General features: G+C 39.3%; 1 protein-coding gene across 4 annotated transcripts in view; it reads left to right on the forward strand.

The window, feature by feature from the left end:
• Window positions 1-22,514, forward strand: part of SNX25 (sorting nexin 25) — a 148,096-nt gene that overhangs the window by 73,519 nt on the left and 52,063 nt on the right. For all 4 annotated transcript variants that reach the window (XM_073341842.2, XM_073341841.2, XM_073341839.2 and 1 more), the window contains 3 exons: window positions 7,696-7,886; window positions 16,761-16,892; window positions 19,719-19,994. In XM_073341842.2, coding sequence (XP_073197943.1) covers window positions 7,696-7,886; window positions 16,761-16,892; window positions 19,719-19,994 — 599 coding nt within the window. The remainder of the gene's footprint in view (window positions 1-7,695; window positions 7,887-16,760; window positions 16,893-19,718; window positions 19,995-22,514) is intronic.

Raw genomic sequence — 22,514 nt, forward strand, 5'->3', positions numbered from 1 at the left:
ACCAGGACCCTTTTGCTAGGTGGCCTACCAACCAATATGAAGATACAGTCCTTGTTCCAAATAGCTTACAATTACTGGATCTCTACTTGCAGTTTTTGCCAGCAGCCCAGCAAGGCTTGTAGCATCACCCACCAATTTTCAGTTCCCTACCTTCCACATGACTCTAGCATGAGCAGAAACATCTATCCTAGGAGGACTGGAAAAAACACTCTCTTCAGAGTTTTTCAAACACTGCATTTTAATTGTCCAAAGAGCATCACAGTTGACAAAATCACTCCCTTCCCAGCAAGGGGTGAGAAAGTATGGCCTGAAAGGGAACTCTCCCCAAGAAATCCTTGTTGCAGAACTAGAAGGTTTCTCAGGGTGAGCATTCCCACCAAGTATAAAGATATTTGTATTTATAGGCAGAGCTAAAGACTAATGTAGAAGCAGAACTGTTGCAACAGGACTGTTTGTGGGGAGAATATTTAAACAGCCAGCTATAAAAATATATTTTAGACATCATTTACCCTGAAGCTCAGTCTTCAGTCTGACTTGAAGTATGTACGTTTATTTTTTTTGCTAGCCAGTAGGTCAGGATGTAATAATATCAGTACTCACATAGCACTTTACCTCTTCAGCACAGCATAGACACTATTGGATTTTAATTCTCACAAAACTCAAGCACCAACTCCCCTCTTTGTTTTTGTATTTGTGATAGGCTGTGCTCAGAGAACTATGGTTGTGCTCGCATGGGTACTACTTTCAATTCTGTACATAGAGAAAGAATAGTTCCTGCAGATCAGGGTTTGGGTTATAGTGCATCTGACCTAGACATAACCATTGTTATGCATTTTTGCACATTGCACATTGCACATTTCCAAAAGCAGTTTCACTGAATCTTCTCTTTCTTCCTGAGATCTTCCAAACATGCTAGTGGTGGTAATAGAGCTTGCTTTTCTACTGTTCAGTTGGACAGATGCCTGTCATTGGGCACATGCTCACAGAACTTTGGAGATGAGGAGTTCCCACCCTGCTCCAAACAGAGGATATGCAAGTTGGAAGCTCATTGGAGAATAGTGCAAACTCACTCCCTTCCAGAAGTTTGCCTTTATTGCTCACTTAAACAACAAAACTAATATTTGCCTAAGTTTTTTCCTCTACAGAACCTCTCTCTGTGTTTTCACTGGAGTTCTATTACTCATTCTCTTCCTTAAGCTCAAAAGAATTAGTTTTACCTTTATTTTAGCTGTTTTGTCATGGGCTTGTGAAAGAACCCTGTTTACTGTACTTTCCAACTTGAGGTCAATTGGCATTTTCAGAACTGAGCAAATACTTTTCTAGGCCCAGGCAGGCTTTAAAAATGTGAAGTTCAGTCTCAAAAAGTTTACAGAGGTTTATGATGATCAGTAAATGCTGCAGTGAGGGTTAGTCCATATTTACCTTCATCTTAAAATGTTAATTAGTTTTTTGCCACTTATATATTTCAGCATGGCATTAAGTAAGTACTGTGTGTGCTCAACTCGAGGGGTCTTGCAAAAAATACATACAGTGCTGTGTGTATATGAAACTTCCATATTAGCCAGTTGGTTAATACCGCAGCAGCTGCAGCTGGTGGTGTCAGTAACAAATCCACTAGTTTCACAAAAAAGTGTTGTGAAAAGCAAGATTTTTTTTTTTGGCAATATAATCTAGCAGTTAAATACCGACACACTTTTCCTTTATGCTGTTTCTATCAAAAGGAGCAGATATTCATTAAACAGTAGAATACAATTTAGTTAATCTTTTTGTAAGAACTACATATCTAATTTTATCTGTCTTTATCTAGGTCTTTATATTGCATCCATTGCTGTGATATTAATTGTCCAGATTTTAGAACAATAAGTGGAGCATCTAATATTGTAAGGAAATAACAGGAAGGGCGGGAGTAAAGTCTTCTATTTGCTGACATAGCAGACTTGGACTTCTGTAAGGTATTTGACTTTGGGCACATCAACACGGAGCATCCCTGCGCGCTACAGGAGTGTGATTCTGAAGTGCACTCCTATGTTGCCCACTAACTGGTCCACATAAACCCTGCTGGCATGAACTAAAAGTTCCCTAGTGGGAACTTCTTTTAATGTTTCTGCTGTTGGAAATGTTAATGGTAGGACTGACTGACTTTAAGAATAATTATTTTTTTTTTGCCTAGGAGGGGTGAGAAGAGTGGGGAGGGTCAGGTGGGAGAGAGGGAAGGAGGAGGTAGAGGAGGAAGTGTCTCATTGGAATGGCAGCAGTGCCTGGAGTAGTGTATGGGAGCACTTTTCTGTGGTAGGGCAGGGGACCCTGGCACCTCACAGGGGAGGCAGTCTGGGATCAGTGCCCTACGGTCCGCCTGAAGAAGGCAGCACCCAGAGATGGTGGGGAGTGCCTTGAGGGCCCTGTCCCCGAATTGCCAGCCCTATAGTGCTACCCTAACATTGGGCTGATTCCCCAGATTCAGCTTCCTTGTGTGCCCAGGTACAGCTGCCAGAGCCTCGTCTAGGTCTTTTCCTGGAGGTGTGGTACTGCCTGTGGCTGTGCCTGCAAGCTGGGAGGGAGCAGGTGAGTGAGCTTCTCTCCGTGGGGCGGGAGTGAGCTGCAGGCTCACACTGGGGTACTGTGGCAGTAGGTGGTCATAGTCCGGGAAAGTGGAGACCCAGGAGCACCTCCACAGGAACAGTTTCAGGAACAGCAGAAGAGGTTCCTGAAGTGATGGGCTGATGCTACAGCCCAGCTGGTTCCCATGGCTAGTCTGGCTGAACGATCTTCCCCTGGTTCCACCCAGGGAAGAGGAGGCGTCCCAGCCAATCTCCTTTTCTTAAAGTTTGGTTTATATATACCTCCTCCCAATGCCTTCAGTCCCCAAAATAGTTGTTTGTGTTGTTCTAACAGTTAATAAGGTAATATAATAACTGTTTCTTTGTTACATGGTGCCAGGGCCTATAACGCCACTTCCCTTACTCCTACTGCACAGTCCTGGCTCCCTGGAGCACGTAGTACACATCTCCATGTGTTATAATACTGACACCAACAACACAACAACTGGGCTTTGTTTAGCATCTCCTCCTTTTACTGCTTTGGGTGTGCGTGGGGTGTTCCTGATCAACAGACCTTTGTCACATTTCAGAAGAAACCCTTCTGGAGTCAGTCAGTCATTTTTAACCAACTTGGGAGTTCATGTAGATAAACTGAACCGATACGCATTCGTTGAGTGAAAGAACATGTGCCAAGTGTGACCAACACACTGCACTGAAATGGAATTTTCCAGCATCAAGTTAAAATGAAACAGGAAAGTCTAAATTAAATAAAATACGTTGTTTTTATTTTGCTTAGTTCTGAAATGGCTTCATTGAAATCAAAAGGACTCTGCCAATTCATTAAAATCTAAATGTCTTGCAAAGTCTGATGAAAAAGTACTTTGAAAATTTTCCAGCCAGCTTCACTTCTTTTACTTCTAGTTTCTGCTCCCCCACCCTTTGCATGTAGAAACACGGCACACTTGTAATCCTGTAGAATTGACAACATTCACCCATATTTTTTAAAATAAAAAACTTTCAATTCCTTTCACTTTAACACGCATTGTATGCTGTTAGGGGCAGGGATGGGGCAAAAATCTTTCAAGAGGAGTACTTGAAACAAACGTGTTTTTCTCTCCTTGACCTGTTTTCCCCAGGTGACGTCCCCATGTGGTCATTGACCTTTCTCCTGATTATCGGCAAATTTTAAGTTGTTTCCTTTATGTTCAACTATATATGTTTTCTGGGGGAGGTAACTGCCATTTTGTAATATGGGACTCTCACTTCCTGGATTTTAAACTTTTGAAAGGGGAAGTCTCCCTTTTTCTAGAGTGCAGCATGAATTTTTGAGTACTAGGTTCTCTCTGAATTGTCCCCAGAGAACCCCACAAGATCAAGATCTCCACCAGTTGCCCCTAAATGATAGGGCAGAAGAGAAGAAGCACAAGCCACCAGCATGTGGTGATAATGGCTTCGTATCTTACTGTAGCCTACTTGGGTTTTGCCATCTGTATCCATTTTAATGTCTGTTTCTTTGGACTGGTTTCCACCATTCGCATACAGACAGAACAGAGTATCTCAGGCAAATCTGCACCTGTACATATTAGTTATATCATCCATGCAAACTGTCTGCATTAGTAATTATTTCAGACACATTTTTTCCTTTTTTCCCGTTTCCTAGCTCTTCTTTAAAAATGGTAGATATCCATATAGATAAGAGGAATTTGTACCTTAGGGTACATGAGCTTCCCTATCCCATAACTGTTCTTCTGTTCCTTCTGAATCTCTCATACTACTAACTTACACCTCTGTTAATTAATGCTCCTTTTGTCACTTCCCATTCAGGACACCACTCGGCCTCTCCCTGGCTTACACCTGATTCACTTTATTCTTCAAATCCTTCTGCAAAACTGCTTTCCACCACTTTTCTGCCACTCCTCTTCATTCTGTCACTCTCCATTGACAGTCTGTCTACCAACCATGCTAATACTGTATTATGAAACGGAACATCCTAGGAAGTTAACCTAAGACCACTCAAGATGAATGCAGCCTCTGAATTCCTTTGTCTGTAACCCATACACAAAATATAAACACAGCTATTGCTGCAAGAACTTTCCCATTTTCTCACCCCACTATTTCCTCTTCCTTTGCCTGTTTATGCCTTTACTCTGTGTATGAACTATATACATTAGAGCACTGTTTCCCAAACGTGGGACACCGCTTGTTCAAGGAAAGCCTCTGGCGGGCTGGGCTGGTTTGTTTACCCGCCGCATCCGCAGGTTCGACTGATCGTGGCTCCCACTGGCCACAGTTTGCCACTCCTGGCCAATGGGGGCTGCGGGAAGCAGCACGGGCCGAGGAGCGTACTGGCCACCGCTTCCCGTAGCCCCCATTGGCCTGGAACAGTCAGTGGCAGCCACGATCGGCCGAACCTGCGCACGCGACAGGTAAACAAACCGGCCCGGCACGCCAGGGGCTTTCCCTGAAGAAGCGGCGTCCCAAGTTTGGGAAACACTGCCTTAGAATATAAGGACTTTGTGTTATCAAGTGTCAGGCAAATCCATGAAGCTATGTAAATAGTCAATTATAGTGATGATACTCATTCAAGCAGAAGACAAAAAGAGTTCACTATCAAAAATGAGCCATCTGTCTCGATGGTGTGCAGTCTTATCTATGAGTCAACAGAGCATTTAATTTATTGTTTCACTCTCCTGGTTAAAAGTTGCTGCATATGTGAAAGGTAGAAGTGGAGGAGAGGGGGGGAAAAGACTTGAGGTACAATATGCCCCCCTACCAAAATTGCAAAAAGTACAATGAACAAAGAGTTTTGACAGGTATTGGGTGGTGCAGAATTTAAAATCTATCACTTGTCATTCACACTGCAAGCCATAAGATAAAACAAAAACATTCTGATAATGACCATTTGAATGATTGCAGCCCAAATGTTTCTTGTCAAACACCAAAACAACACCAATTATTAAACTAAAAGGCTTCCTGCCACCCCTTTTATTAATGCTCTCCCTCCATGTGCATGGGTGTTTGCTCTCTCGCTCGTTCTCTCACCCTCCCTCCCTTTTATTAATGCTCTCCCTCCATGTGCATGGGTGTTTGCTCTCTCGCTCGTTCTCTCACCCTCCCTCCCTTTTATTAATGCTCTCCCTCTGTGTGCGTTCATGCGTGTTCTTGCTTTCACGTACCCACAGTTACATGGCTAGCTATCCCTTTGTGGTCTGTCTGGTGCACCCTCTCATGCATTTGGCCTAATGTGTTCACCTATCCTACGGTGGAATTGCACAATTCTCCCACTCGTAGACCAGGCTCCAGGCTACAGTCCTTGATATCCAGCATTTTTACCCAGCAGGTCCTATTGAGTTTGGACATGTGCATTTCTTCCCTTTGGGAGTCTGTGGCCAGTGGTATACTATGATCAGACAGCCTTCTTAAAGCCAAAGATTATTTATCTTAGCAGTAGGAACAAAATATTGCAGAAAAAAGGATTTCAAAACAGTCTACAGGCAGGGCAATCTGACCTTGCGCACTACCATTCTGTGATGGTGACCTAGACAGTGGGTCACTGTGTCTCTGTCAGGTTCCCCGAAATAATTGATTTCTTGAGACAGTGGCCTTTTAAGTTCCATTACAGTTATATGTTCCTTGGCCTTTTCCTATCCTGGTCAAAATCAGCTTTGTAGGGTGGCTTGAGGTGGAGGTAAAATTATCAAAAGCTAATAGTTCTCTTGCTGTACATTAACAACTACTAAGTGTTTGAGAGATGGCTGTCTTGAGCTATTCTTTTCCTTCCTGCCTGCCTGTTTTTTTTTCCAGACAAACTCTTGCTGAGATTAAATCAACACAGTCATATAGAAAACTCCCCAATAGCCAGGTAACAGATAATATTCAGACAAATTATGATAGAGCAGCTCCAGATCTATGGCTGCCTGGCTACAGCTCACTTCATCAAGCTCATGAAAGCTTATGCTCAAATACATTTGTTAGTCTCTAAGGTGCCAGAAGTACTCCTTTTCTTTTTGTGAATACAGACTAACACGGCTGCTACTCTGAAACCTGGATATATATACGTATTTTTGTGTGTGTATATGTTTGGTTAACCCAGAAAGCCTCCCATCCACCATCACTATGTGTATATGTAAATATTATTATATAATGAAGGTAGGTGGAAGTCTTTCTGTTTTTTTTTTAAGTAGACAAAAATAATACTCCGATCGTAAGATGAATCTTTAATGTATTTGAAACCTAATTGAAAATGTGAGTTTAAAATCATTCATACGGGCTTTCCCTGTAGCACACTTGCAGGTATACTTCTTCCCATGTGGTTATTTCTTTGAGGCAACTGTTTTTTTAAAAAATAAAACACTATATTCATCTCTATAACTGGATTTTCTAGTATTCCCACATTATAAAAACATGGCCAAATGAATAAAGAACTGACCATTCATCCCTGAATACTGGCTTAATCCTGAGTTGTGTACAACCTGAATTGTCTATGTAGCTTGCTGCAGAGCTCATGTTACGTGCCTGCACAAGTATAAGAAGTTTTGTGATTGAGCAACAGCACTGTACCTTTTAAGAAACAGAATGGATTTGCAGGAGTTGTTCACATTCAGGCATAGTACAGGAATAATTTTCAGTGCTGGTTTTTATCTGTGTTTTTAACTAGGCATTTTAAAAACTACGGAGAAGGTGCAATGAGGAAGTGTGGAAACTTGAAGCACAGGCCTATGTTTTATGCACAGGCCTCATTCTGTTGAATTTTTAAAATATTTTTCCCATGTCATCGCAAATTTAGCAACATATTTTCCAGTCTTGGTATAGTCTTAAAGGTCTTTGTTTTGAGTGGGTTTCAGCCGGCAAGTCCATCTCTTAAGTAGATACTGGAATAACAGGGACACAGTGCTGGATGAGGTCAGATGACAGATATGTGGAGTTGTGTTTAAATACTTTGTATATTTGCATGATTTTTCTCTTAACTATTTTATATGTATACTTGCTATGTTAGTGGAGATATCCCAGAACATACTCTATTAGCCACCTGGCTGTTTTGGAAGCATTTTTACTTCAATATCCAGTTACAGGTTGAATGACAAACACTTCAGAAACTTGTAATCTGAAGTTTTCTGTTGTGAAAGATAACTTCTTACTTCTCTGCTGTTTATCATAGATACTAAAGGTAAAGAAACTGCTGCAATGAAAGCTGACCTCTTGAGGGCTCGCAATGTGAAAAGGTACATTAATCAGCTGACTGTGGCAAAGAAGCAGTGTGAGAAGAGAATAAGGCTTCTAGGAGGTCCAGCTTATGACCAGCAGGAGGATGGTATCTCTGATGAGGGTGATGGCCTTCAGAGCCAGAAGGTAAGTATTACACAGTGTGTATAAGGCTAGAATGAAAATTTTCCAGGTGTTTGTTAGTGTTTGATCACTTTATACGTCACTTTTAATTATGAATGAGCATTATCCAAGGGAAACATGTTAGTGCAATTGTTTCATGTTATATTTGTTTCAGTGTTGGGAAATTATGGTAATAGTTACCTTGCAAAATACATCGTAATGTGTTAAATACATGGTACTGGTATTGTCTGTATATAGAACTTCATAACGGGTTCTTCAGCTCATGAGATTGCTAAATTTTGAGACTTGCCCTACACAGCAGACTGAGACACACTTACAGTGGTGGTCTTTATAAGATTACCTCCATATCTGCAATATTCCTTGGTACTCCCTATATTTATTATAAGAAATACCTTGAATATTTTAGTTGTCTAATTTCAGAGTAGCAGCCGTGTTAGTCTGTATTCGCAAAAAGAAAAGGAGTATTTGTGGCACCTTAGAGACTACGCAATTTATTTGAGCATAAGCTTTCGTGAGCTACAGCTCACGATGCATCCGATGAAGTGAGCTGTAGCTTACAAAAGCTATGCTCAAATAAATTGGTTAGTCTCTAAGGTGCCACAAGTACTCCTTTTCTTAGTTGTCTAAGGCAACTGGCATTTTTCAAGAGCAACCACTATGGAAGAGGTTTAATAAGACTAGTGACTAAATCAGAAATCTCAACATCTTTGTATAGTAGGTCTTGGAAATATGTTGTTGCATTACCCAACAGCTACAAAAATGAAAGTTCCAGTTTATTATCTTAGATAATAAAGTGTAATAGGGCTAATAATTTATGTACTCTACTTTCTGTGCCCTTTGGACTAAGATCAGTAATTGGAATATTGCAGTTAAAAATAAAATACTACATTTTTTTTAATGTAAGTAAGAGAGAGAGAACTGTTAGTCTTTATGCAGGTGTCTTTTTAAGTTCATTAAATCATTGTAATAATTGTAACTTGGTTGAGGATCAGAAAAAAAATTCCATTGCTGGAAAATAATTTTTACTGAGATGGCAATATACCATTTTATAGTAAGTGTAGAAAAGTAAAAAGCTAAAATCTGAGAGGAAAAGGGTTTGTTTTCTTTTTCCTTCCTGTTTAAAATATGTTTATAGAAAAGCATCTGTCATAGGAAGTGGTAGGCCAGTCTTGATCTATTTCAGAAGCAGAGAGATCCTGTTGTTAATGTAACCTGTTTTACAGGCCCACAAATCACTTCTACCTCTTCTAAGGGGGTGCCCTACCCACAGCTGGGTATTGTTAACTGTGGGTCAGCTCCTGCAAACAATGGTGAATGTGAGCATTCTCATTTTAAATTAATGACTCTACTCCCAGGAGTAAAGCCGCTGTCATTCATAGGTATTTGCCATGTTGGTGGTGGCAGCCGCAGTATCAGAGCTGAACTAGAACTGTCCATCTCTAAGCCTTCGATATTCCGAAAGGACAAGACCCAACAATTCCCCCCTCCAGCCCCACAAAGCTGGGCAGAAGAGAAGCACAGCATAGAATCCTTGGTTGTAGATCAGATGCCCACTGGTGGGGCTAGACTGCATAGCTCAGCTCTGGAAGGGAGCCCACTTTTATTGGCAGTGCTTCCCTGTGTGCTCTCTCCATCTTAGCAATAGCAGCAGTTCAAACTTTATTTACAAGTAGCCAGCGCTGCCCCAGATATTGGCCCAGCCCCTGCTGAGGACATAGGTAGAAATATCCAGCATGTGGCAGGGCTTCTCTTTATTTTGTTTTTGTTTAACAAAGTGAATTAATATTGGCTTATTACTCTCTGTGACCCGCACCTTTCTTTAAAAAAAAAAAAAAGAGAGAGAGAGAGAGAGGCTGATCATTCCAGTAGCCTTTTAAGGTACTACATTGTTTAAAGAATAGCCAATAAATGTATATGAAACACCACGTTTGCTTTTTTCGTATTACAGTATTTCAAGAACAGACATTTATTGCTGTATTTGGGGTAATATTGAAGTATGTTGTAGATGCTTGAACTAGACTAATGGACTTGAGGAGTATGTTGTACTATTTAAATGAAGAATGAGTTGACTAATAGCTCAGAATTATACTTTTGTCACTGCCACACAACCTTCCTCTTTGGTGGGATAGAGGTGTCGTATTTCCAGTAAATGTCCTCATTTTAATAAATACTTCAATTATAGAATTAGTTTGGAAGTGAAGTCAGGGTTCCTGTTCTCATATTATAGATTAAAGGCATGAAAAAGCTAAAAGAAAAAATTATGCTCAGTTCTTTCACAGCAAAAGCAATGTTGGTTATAAAACAGCTGCATTTTACTTGTAGGTCAATATACAAACATCTTACTGCATGGACCTGAATCTGATTGCTCTGGCTAGGCCCTGAATTTGAAAGTAAAGGGGTGTGTTTTTAACTAGATGTTGGCTAAATCAGTCTTTTGTAGTTAGCTGGGATACTGACTGTGATGGGTTGGACCCCTTGGGAATCCACCTGATGTGCTGAGATACCACTGAGTCTACCTGTTCTGCCAGTATGGGCTCCCTTTTACCTGTCTTGCTGAGCCAGGCTATTAAAGCCTCCTCTAACACACACACAGGCAGGGCCACACACCGCTGCAGATCAGCTCTGGGAAGACTCAGCTTAAGGGACTTGCTCCAACACTCTGATGCTTGCTCCTTTTAAGGGGTACAAATCCAAAGGTTTTATTAAATTCACCCCCTCCCTCAATGTGGAGAGAGGTGTGCATGCTTCTTGTCCCCCTCAGTTAGAAATTACATAAACCAAGTTTATTATTAAACCAAACAAATTTTATTAACTATAAAAGGCAGATTTTAAGTGGTAAAAGGGGTAACAAACAGAACAAAGCAGATTACTAAGCAAATAAAATCAAACGTGCACACAGCTAGTATCACCAAAGAAATTGGTTACAAATAGTATTTCTCACCATAGATATTGTTGCAGGCACTTTGCAATGTTTCTGTGGTTCAGAGTTCCAGTTATATTCCTTTTCAGACTAGACCCCTGTCTCAGTCTGGACTCCCCCTTGCCTTCTCTTCAGGTGGCTTTAGCAGTCTTTCTTCTTGGGCAGACAGCCATGGAGAGGAGGCTCATTTGCCTTCCTCCCCACCCTTAAATAGGATTTACATAAGGCAGGAATCGTGTGTTTCCCAAACTTGACCCCCCCCTTCTCTTCAGTGGAAAGTTACAAGAAGTCCCAGGTAATGTTTAGTATCCGGTGACAAGACCACCTGACTCGGTAGTATCACAACGTCTAGGAGTCACTGGCAGTATGGAGCATCCGCAGGAAGGCCAAGCCTTTTCACAGTCCATTGTCCTCACTGATGGGCCATGAGCTCTGTCTGGCTTTTCCATTGTTGTACCTGAAGTGTTAGCAGTGGGCATCATCCAAAGTAGCATAGTTGAAATACAGATACATAGTCAATATTCCTAACTTCAGATACAGAAATGATACAGGCATACAAATTGAATAATCACACTCAGTAAATCATAACCTTTCCAATGATACCTTACAAGACCCATCTTGCATACAGTACATCTCAGTTATGTCATATTTATATCATAAGCATATTTTCATAAAGAATATGGAATGAAACATCACACTGACCCTTCTGCTATATTGCTTATGATATTTGGTTCCAGAAAAGTATGACCTTTGAATTAAGGTAGAATATAATGTACCCTTTATAATCTATTTAAGATCTTTATCCTTTTTCTAAAAAAATTACACCTGCACAGCAATGCAGTAGTCTGATCAAGTTCCTGTTGTCTAATATTCATTGAAGAAATGATTTACATGATCTGTAAGCTGCACTCTGCACAGTAGTTACATTGTCTTATCTAGAAGGAGTGTTGTACAGAGTCTTTAGCTGATTGATTCCCAAACTGTGTTCTGTGAACCACCAGTGGTCCATGGAGCACTTGCAGTCTTGATTTCAATCAAACTACAAAATGGATGAAAAACTCCTTGCAGCCAGAAACCATTTGAGTTTGCTCTCAGGCAAAGACAACCTGACTGCACAACTGTTCTGCTGATCATGGCTGAGTGGAAATTGTAGTGGAAGAGAAAAAATTAGCTTGCCTCCACCACAGACAAGGTATATACATTGATTCTTTGTTGTAAGTGACCACACTTTGATTGTGATTTCTGATACTCCAGCGTCTTTTCCTTATGCTATTTGTCACAAGTTATCTTTATATCTGGATAACCTGTAAGGATGGTATAAAGGAAAAGGGCTTAAAACTCTTATCCCTTTCCCTCCCTCATTGTCTCTTGTATATGCTAAAGTAAAAAAGATCACGGCAGATAAGTAATGTGTTAGTCTGAAAGTATGTGTTTTGCTTGGATTTCTTCCCAGAGTAAATGGTAGGGAAAATAGCCAGAGCTCCTTAAATGGTAAATGCTCAGTAATCCTTGATTGCTAGTCAATATAGTGGGTCTATCTATTGCCACAAAGTCAAAGGTTTTTAAGGTATTGATGATTTGCTTTTTAAAACAATGCATTATTGTAATCAAGGTACAAACAATATCCTTTTTGTGGGATCATGTCATGATTATTAACTTACATCATGGGGGTATCTTTCCAGTATCATTCACTTTCTATTTTTCTGTTTCCTAAAAAAGGGAAGGTATCAAAACAGAAGACATCTTACTAGACTATAAATACCATCCTCCTGTCAGAAAACCCTCATAGCAACTAGATTTCTGTTCACTAAACTCTCCTCTGGTAGCACTCTTCTCTAAAGCACAAAGTCTGCTATAGCTCAGGAAACAGCTACTAGCTATACTTCATTGTTTCATGAATAGGTCAGTGTGTATGTGGGGAAACCATGGTCTATTGTGTAGTAGTACTTGTGTTGTAGATTAAAGGAATGAAAAAGACGAAGATCCAAAATTATGCTCATTTCTCTGACAGCAAAAGCAAGGCTGGTCATAAAACACATGCATTTTACTTGTAGGTCAATATACAAACTTCAGAGAATCTTCAAGGTTTCTAGTTTTTTTTGTTTTTTGTTTTTAAGTACTGTTGCATTTAATTTGTAGTACAGAGCCCTATAAATAGCACTGGGCAGGCCATGGGCACGTTGGATTAACAGTTCACAATAAAATAATGATTTCACATTTGTCTCACCTACTGTATAATCACCAGGTCTTGGGTTGTTCAGAATTGCGAGGGACAAAAAGTTCTGTGTACTTTGCTTTAACCATTGTCTTCAAGCAGAGATAAAGGTTGCTGCTTAGTTTTCTCCTCAACCTTGAAGCTGCTTCAGAGTTAAAAAGGCTTAAAGGGTCACCGTTGAGGCCGATAGTTCTAAGATTAGATCTACTCAATGTATGTTGGTTTGAGGATGTGCACGTGACCCAAATGTGTATGTGTGCCAGAGTAACTTCCGTCTATCCTCTAATCAGGGTTGATAGTGAGCAACAGTGATACTGAAACATACAGGAATCCCTCACGGAACATTTCAAAGCAGGGTTCAATATCCTGTCTCTTCAAAACGGAAGGATAGTGTAGTGCGAACATAGGGATTCTCAGCAGTATAGGTCTTGAATTGTATGTATGTTGTAGTCCAGTCCTGCAAAATAATCATGAACATTTAGCTCAGTCATAAAATCTACTTCCTTGTCATTTATTGTGATGAATGATGATTAAAATATTGATATTTTTGTTCACCTTTCACTTTTTTAAAGAGCTCCTTTACTGATGCCTTATGAAAAAACTGAATATCATTCATCAGTATTTCTTACCTTATTCTTTATTCACTTGTGTGTTTTCATGCAATCTGCTTCTTAAGATTTAAACTGTCAGTGGTTCTTTTTTTTTGCTTGAAGTCCTAATTTTCTATGGCATCATGACTGACTTGCTGTAGAAATTATTGTACCATGAAGGAATTACAATTTAGGGAGGTAACATGGTCCAGTGGATAGATGGGCCTGAACTGGGAACCGAGCCCTTTGGGTTCTAGTTCCAACTGTCCCAGTGACTTACTCAGTGACCGTAAAAAAGTGACTTCACCCTCTTTGCCTCCGCTTCCCCATCTGTAAAATGTAAATCTTTGTAATCTAAAGATAGAAACACTACGCCACAGAAGAGCTAACTATTATCATTTAGTAAGGTAGAGACCAAGCATGTGTAGAAACTGGTGCACTCTTAAGGAACAAAGATTGTTCTTTCATTTGTATACCTTCTTTAATAAGGAATGAGAAAAGAGATGAAAAACACAATAGACACGTTGAGTTGTTTTGAAGTAGACTATCTGAGATTTCATCAGATCTCTTAAACTTCAAGAATTTTCTCTCGTATTTTTGATAATTAAAAGCCAATAATGATCTTACCTTTGTGATGGATGAAGTGACCGTGCATCTTAGCTAACAATATTTTGCTGTTATGGCATCTTACATCTACAAAGCAGTTTGCAACTAATCCGCTGAACAATTGCTCTGAGGTTGGTTGGTAAGGATTATTCTCATTTTAAAGGTAGGTAAATAGAAGTAGCAAGATTAAGTGATTGTGACACAGAATGTCATTGATGGAGTGATTAGAACTGGGGAACTGATTTGCAGTCCAGTGCTCATTCCCCTAGACCATATTTCTGATCAGTGAAATATTTGAAATCAAATCTAACAACGCACTGTAAATTTAAGACTGAACTGCTTTGGAGGATCATCATTTTTTGTGGTGTTAGGCTGCAGAATGGCAAATCATAATCTAATATGTAAAGTTTCTGACTAGTTTTCTTCTGACATTAAATTATGTCCTTGGCTTGGATTATGCCCCAGAATACTTAGAAGGATCTAATCAGTTGGGACAGTAACGGTTATTTAAATAACAGATAAAATGCACAGTATCTTGATTGCAGGATATTCCAGATGGTTAACAACAACAACGGAATTATTGGAAAGGAACAGTTATTTAAATATTTCATCTTGCCACAGAAATAAAACCAGATAACTGACTTTTTCTAAGTAAACACGGTTAGATTGTTTTAAACACACAGATGTCATTTTGCACTTTCAATTGCTAATTACAAAGGTGCAGTCTTCATAAATAACATTTAAGATGACAACAGCTATGGAGTCGTATGCAAACTCGTGTCAAGCTGACATAACTGCCACTGTGAAAGGGTATTTATTACAACAGCTTGTCCCACAGCAGAGCTATAAATTACTACTTTCAGGTTTTAATGTTTAATAATTGTCCCCATTGCTGGTAATTTTAGCAGACAGGCCAATGATTGGATGAACATAAGAGACTGAATTACTCTTTCCCTCCGGAGGTGGTTCCACCATGTCCGGATCGATGCAGCATTCAGTCTAATTTGCTGCCTGTGCTGTACCAGCTTCTATAGATAATCCTGGAGAGTGACGTGCTCTGTTTTTTCAGCTGAGTAGCTTCACAATTACTGAATTCACACACAATAGAAATAAAAAAAAAAAAATAGAAGGAATGAGTGTCCGTTTTAGGGACTCTAATAGACGAGAACTTTTTTTTTTTTTTGGATGGCATATTCTCCCCATTCACTTCTGAATTCTTGTCTACGTTCTGTAGGATTGCTTGCTTTTTATATCCACGTTCCTTGCTCTTCCATTGCAGCCACTGCCCTTCTAGGTGAAAGAGATTGGAGGGGCTATTTCACTAGGAGGGTGGTGAAGCAAGGGAATGGGTTCCCTAGGGAGGTGTTGGAATCTCCATCCTTAGATGTTTCTAAGGCCTGGCTTGACAAAGTCCTGGCTGGGATGATTTATTTGGGGTTGGTCCGGCTTTGAGCAGGGCCTTGGACTAGATGACCTCCTGAGGTCTCTTCCAACCTTAATCTTCTATGATTCTATAATTAGTTGCATAGCATAGTTAATGAAACAGGCTGTTTGAAATTACTCTGGGTATATTGAAAAAGAGAATAATATGAAAAAAATCATTTTGAAGTTGCTGCTACAGTTAGGACCAATCTATGATTTCTTATGTACCCCAAACTCTCATTGACTTCAGATATAATTTGAATTTTGAGTGTGAAAGCTGCATAGGGTGGCATGGCCCTTGGATGCTCACCTTTAGGGGGAAAAAGTCCTTAAAACCTTTTATCCAGAGGTACTGTGCATTTACTTTTCTTCAAATAGATAGACATAAAATCTGTTATGCGTCCTAATTGGTGGAGGTGGAATTTAAATCTTTGACAATGTGTTGATTGACAATGGGTTCTCTTCCCTGGGAGAGAAATGAATGGTGCACATACCCAGCATATTCTTCTTTTCCTAGTTTGTTCACTGTATGGATACCAGTGCCTGTTCATCTCTTACAAAGGTGGCAAAAGTTATAGCAAATCTTTATTCAGGAAAATCCTCATTCACTAACCCAACTAAAACATGCCTGAGTCCCAACCCTTCATGTAAAAAGAAAAGGAGTACTGAAGAGGGCTGTAGCTCACGAAAGCTTATACTCAAATAAATTGGTTAGCCACTAGTACTCCTTTTCTTTTTGCGAATACAGACTAACACGGCTGCTACTCTGAAAGCAACCCTTTAGGTAGGCTCTGCTGCTTTTCTGTATCTGTAGTACAAGTGTAGTCACGGACAAAATGTTTCACTTGCTGTTAAACTACGTTCAGCACCAGTTTAACTGCACTGCTTAGATGCATGTTGTCAACAAGGGAGAATTTTGCTTATGTAGATGAGATTTGTGTGTGGCAGGCACACTAAAAAGTTCGGCAGTACTGTAACTAATTCAGCATGACCATTTCAGCACGGGGATACATTAACGTGCTTGAACTTTAACTGTTTACGTCAAGTGGTTTGATTATGAATAGTTGTTGATAAATCTCATTTAGTTACTTTTCTGGGTTTTATACTTGATTTCTCCTGTACAGATTCTTCAGTTTGAGGATATTTTGGCCAACCCATCCTACCGAGAGCACTTTCGACTGTACATGGAAAGGATGGACAAGAGGGCTTTGATTAGCCTTTGGGAGTCTGTGGACTATCTGAAGAATGCTAACAAGGTAGAAGTAGTGTGAAGTATATGGGGGCTTGTAAATAAAACTGAATATTTATATGGTGAATTTTGCTGCAAAATAAATATATGAAAAAAATTCTCTGTTAACATTTTCTTTTTTTAGTCTAAGAAATGGAGCACAGAATGGTGCTAGAAATTTCATTATTTCAATCTATTTATGTTGCCTTGGTCTTCTGATAACAGGGCATAATTTAAAAATCCTTTACTTTTTGAACAGAGAGGAGGAAAGAGAAGGAGTTATAAACACAAATGATGATAAAAAGGTCACATACAACAGCCCATTTAAAAGAGACAAAACCAGTATAGCGTTTTTTCTTAACCCACTGAGAAATAATTTTCAGTAATTTATTGACTGTTTTATAGCTGCCCTTATCTTATTACCAAGTAAATTACCATGCAGTACCTTGTCTCGCTGCTCAAAACTTTTCAACTGGATAGCTACTACACCTACACTGTTCCTTTTATGCTACTCCTCCCATTGGGAGTGATGCAAAGCCCATTGAAGAGCATAGGCGTCTTTCCACTGATTTCAGTGAGCTTGAGATCACAAGTTAAAGATACTTACTTTTTCTGTGTGTACTTAAAGAGATTTTTCTTTAAGACCCCTCTTCTGCTAGTTCAGAACACCTTTTGGCTCCAGAGTGATACGAGTAAAGTCATTGAAGTGGCACATTGTAGAACACTGTACTATATCGGATGGGTAAGTGGGTTCAGAAATGGGGGTAGAAAAGTATAATTTAAAACTGCAAGAAGCAGCTCTGAACACTGGACGGGGTAAGTATGCTGTGGACACAGGGAGGAAATATTTTTTGTTTGTGAATATTGGAGTAGCCAGAGGTTTATTTGTGAATATATTTGGTGAAACTTTCTGGATTTCCCTTAGCATGAAATCCAAATTTTCATATTGAACATCAGTTATTATTCATTGATTGTCATGTATTCTCTGTTTAAAAAAACATTTTCATCAAATCAGGGAGCAGAACAATACCTTATCATGACTTAGATGACAAATCACACACTATGAATAAAGAAAAGGAGTACTTGTGGCACCTTAGAGACTAACCAATTTATTAGAGCATAAGCTTTCATGAGCTACAGCTCACTTCCTCAGATGCATATCGTGGAAACTGCAGCAGGCTTTATATATACACAGAGAATATGAAACAATACCTATTCCCACCCCACTGTCCTGCTGGTAATAGCTTATCTAAAGTGATCATCAGGTGGGCCATTTCCAGCACAAATCCAGGTTTTCTCACCCTCCACCCCCCCACACAAATTCACTCTCCTGCTGGTGATAGCCCATCCAAAGTGACAACTCTTTACACAATGTGCATGACAATCAAGTTGGGCTATTTCCTGCACAAATCCAGGTTTTCTCACATCCCCCCCACCCCCATACACACACAAACTCACTCTCCTGCTGGTAATAGCTCATCCAAACTGACCACTCTTCAAGTTAAAATCCAAGTTAAACCAGAACATCTGGGGGGGGGGGTCAGTTTGGATGAGCTATTACCAGCAGGAGAGTGAGTTTGTGTGTGTATGGGGGTGGGGGGGATGTGAGAAAACCTGGATTTGTGCAGGAAATAGCCCAACTTGATTGTCATGCACATTGTGTAAAGAGTTGTCACTTTGGATGGGCTATCACCAGCAGGAGAGTGAATTTGTGTGGGGGGGTGGAGGGTGAGAAAACCTGGATTTGTGCTGGAAATGGCCCACCTGATGATCACTTTAGATAAGCTATTACCAGCAGGACAGTGGGGTGGGAATAGGTATTGTTTCATATTCTCTGTGTATATATAAAGCCTGCTGCAGTTTCCACGATATGCATCTGAGGAAGTGAGCTGTAGCTCATGAAAGCTTATGCTCTAATAAATTGGTTAGTCTCTAAGGTGCCACAAGTACTCCTTTTCTTTTTGCGAATACAGACTAACACGGCTGTTACTCTGGAACACTATGAATAGTGAGCAGTAGAAGATGTGGTCCAAGTGAATGATTGACAATATCCACAGGCTCAAATTTAGCTATTAATCACTCCAGGACCTATTACTAGGGTTGCCCTTTGTATTTTCAAGAGTGATGAGTGTCCTGAGTCATGTTTGTCATTGTTTTTGCCGATGTTCTGTCATCTCATGCTTATACTGCTCCATGGAATTCTGCCCCTATCTGGTAGACATGGGTCACTTGATATACTTTTCAGGGAGATTGTCACATACATTGAGCATTTTCCTTTTTTTTATTTAACCTCTTCCCTCATTTTTTGGTGCAAATTTCATCCCTATGCCCTTTTTGTATACATGGTGAATATGTTTGCGTATTTGTTTTGGTGTTGTCGCTCACTAAATAATTATTAGACTGGTTACAGTCCCATTTTATAAAACAAAAAATGTTCTGCAAAGAGAATTTGTACATCCGGTTAAAGCTAAAAGCTAAGAAACCTGACGCAACTAATTCGCTTTTGAAATTTCAGTTTAGAATGGGGAGCAAAAAGCTGCTATAATATTCTCTTTCCGTCTCAATACAATACAAAAGCTGGTAAAGAGAGGTCAAATTTCAGGGCTTAGTCATTTCCTTGGGTATGCAGACATCCATCATTTTATATCTTGTAAAACTGACTATTCTGCATGGCTGCCCAAGCATGGTAGCTGATATTAACATGAGATGTAGAGATGTGCACTTGCATATTCAGGCACAAGAGACAGCCAGTTCAACCTTCTTTAAATAAAATCCATGAGGATTCTGAGACATGGTCCTCTTTTTACATTTATTTTTCTCTTCTTTCCCCCATCCTACCCCCTTTATTTTCCAGGCTGAAATACCTCAACTAGTGAGTGAAATTTATCAGAATTTCTTTGTGGAAAGCAGAGAAATCCCTGTGGAAAAGTCACTTTACAAAGAAATACAGGAAAGTCTTGTGGGCAATAAAGGCATTGAAGTTTTCTACAAAATTCAGACTGATGTTTATGAAACACTAAAGGACAGGTACTACCCCTCCTTCATTGTCAGTGATTTATATGAGAGGCTGATCAAGAAAGAAGAAGAGAGAATTGCAGTTCAGTTGACTTCTGAGGACAAGGATGAAGTGGTGAGTCAAATCTATAATTCTTGCTGCTTTTATTACCGGAGGATGATCTGAGTGAAAAGCTAATGAGTACTTCCTATTCTCAAGCTTTGTGTTTATTTTACTACTTTCTCAATCTTTGTTATTTATATCTCGTAAGCTATTCCACCAAACACCACAAAGTTGATCATATTCATTTTTTTCAGTTTTTACACAGGTCTCTAATAGTATGCATATAGATAGCAAAGAGGCACTTTGTCTTGTCTTCGGTTCCAGGGATGCAAAGTGTTTGTACTTGATGAAGGAAGGATTTTCCTCAGCTCTGCTAAACTATTGAGAAGTTGTTTAGTCTCTTCTGAGAAGACTTGAAATTTCAGTGTTACCTTTGTACTTCATCGGTACAAAGAACAATTTGCATTCTTTTATCCAAGAAGAGTAGCTGCAAGCATGTCTATGCTTGGATCATCACTAGGGTGCATGGCATTTTTAAACCAATATACAAATGCAATACGATTATGATAATGGTAAACCTTGCCATTTAATTTTTAGCTTTCATTTTGACATATCTCCAGTTGCTTACATGCTGGGTGTTCCATATTATGATCACATAATAAAGCGTGTTCAACATATGGCAGGGGGTTTAAAAAGATACTACCCTTAACAATTAACTGATGATTTCTTTAACATCAAATGGAGCAAAATGACTGACTGGTTGAACTTTGTTAAAGTAATTAAGAGCTTTTGAGGTTTGTAAAAGCTTTCAAATACCAACCTTTTCATACTCCATAGTGAGCATGTCTATCCTTCTACTCTTTAGATCCTGAGCATTTTGTTCTAGATATCAACTTGCAAGCTTTGCCTTTTGGTAAAGGAAGTGAAAGATGAGTTTTCAATTATTTATTTTGTTTTGTTTTCAGCTGTTTACTGTTTAAGTTGGCTTAAACAATTATTATTTCAATCTGGAGTTTGTACTAATCACATATATTGATAAAACTAAAGTAAATTGAAAGGAGAGAAGAAAACAATTGTCTACATCTTCTATAAACTAACTTCCTCCCCAGTGAGCTCTAATCTATAAAGCCTCAAACCCCTACAGAATATATGTACTGAAAGCAGTAAAAAGGGAGTGGGGGGGAATGATGCTCAAGAGCTTATATAGACCATGTCTTAGATGAAAAGAAAATATTATTGTGTATTCATAATCTTAGTGATTTTTATTAATTTACCAAAGAAATTAACTTTTAGGCTATATTAGAGGATAAAGCTGAAAAACAAAAAGTACAACTTGACTTGGAGATATTAAAGATGAAGTTCAAAATACTATAAGACGACTTTCCAAAGGGAAGCTCTCCAGGGCCAGATGTCTTTGCAGGCAAGTTCTGTAAATCTTTTCAGGAGCTAGATCAGAGGCACTTATTTAGCTACACTTTTAACCAAGGATCTCAAAGCACTCCACAGGCATTAATGAATAAAGCCTAACAACTCTCCAGCAAGAGAAGGACTAATATCTTTGTTCTACAAGTGGGTAAACTGAGACACAGAGAAGTTAAGGGAATTGACAAAGGTCACACTGAGAGGCAGAACTGGAATTAGCACCCAGATATGCTGACTCGCACTTCGCAGTCCTAAACACTAGGAAACAGTAACTCAGAATCTGAGGTTTTCCGATTTAATATTTAAATATGATTGAAAGGTCTTCAAATGAAACTTTGGATTCTATCCATCCCTTGTCCTCCACAGATGGTTTTGAGAGGCAAACTATCCTAGGGAAATACTTCAAACACACAGTTTTGTAGCATGTTCCCTCTTTTAATGTTTGCTCTTTTGTTAAATGGGTTTTTTTTCTTGATAAGGAACTCAAGGTTCCTGTTTCTCTTCCTGTTATTCAGCTATGTATATTCCAAATCATAGGGAGACCAAAGGCACCTCAAAAATGTGTCCTTCTGAGCCTTGCAATCAATAGGTGTTTCAGGAAACACTGACTTATTGCCCAGAAATGGCAAAGTATTAAAAAAAAAAAAAGTTGTGTGATTTTGATTTCCTTATGTATGTTATCTAGAACCTGACACAGATAGCATTTTCCCTAAAGAAACTTATACAACATTTCAAGAATAGCTGTTGGTATTTTTTTTTTGGTCAAATAACATTTATTTTGGACTCTCCTACAGTCGTCAGCACTTAATTCTTCAGCATTACCATCAGTTATCTTTCCTTTAAATCCTTGAGGGAATATGTGCAGATTTTGAAGGCTGCACTTTGGTCTTTGCACATCTCATTCCATCTATCAGCAACTCTGCAGTGTGGATAAAGATTTTTTTTTAAACTGTTTGTCACAAATTGTTAATGAAGAGTGTACAATTAGAGCACTTCTCTCTAATACAGCAATGCTAATTGCTCTACAGTGAGCCACAAGGGGCTTTGAAAGGAGCATAAGAAGAAGTGAATCTTGTCTGCAGAAGCTTTCACAGGCTTTCAGATATGGGGGGAAATAATACTGTTGGCTCATGGTCCTTCAGTTTCATGTATAGCAAATGATGCAACTGA

The sequence above is a fragment of the Lepidochelys kempii genome, chromosome 4 (assembly GCF_965140285.1).
Source record: "Lepidochelys kempii isolate rLepKem1 chromosome 4, rLepKem1.hap1, whole genome shotgun sequence".
In the NCBI taxonomy this organism is placed as follows: Eukaryota; Metazoa; Chordata; order Testudines; family Cheloniidae; genus Lepidochelys; species Lepidochelys kempii.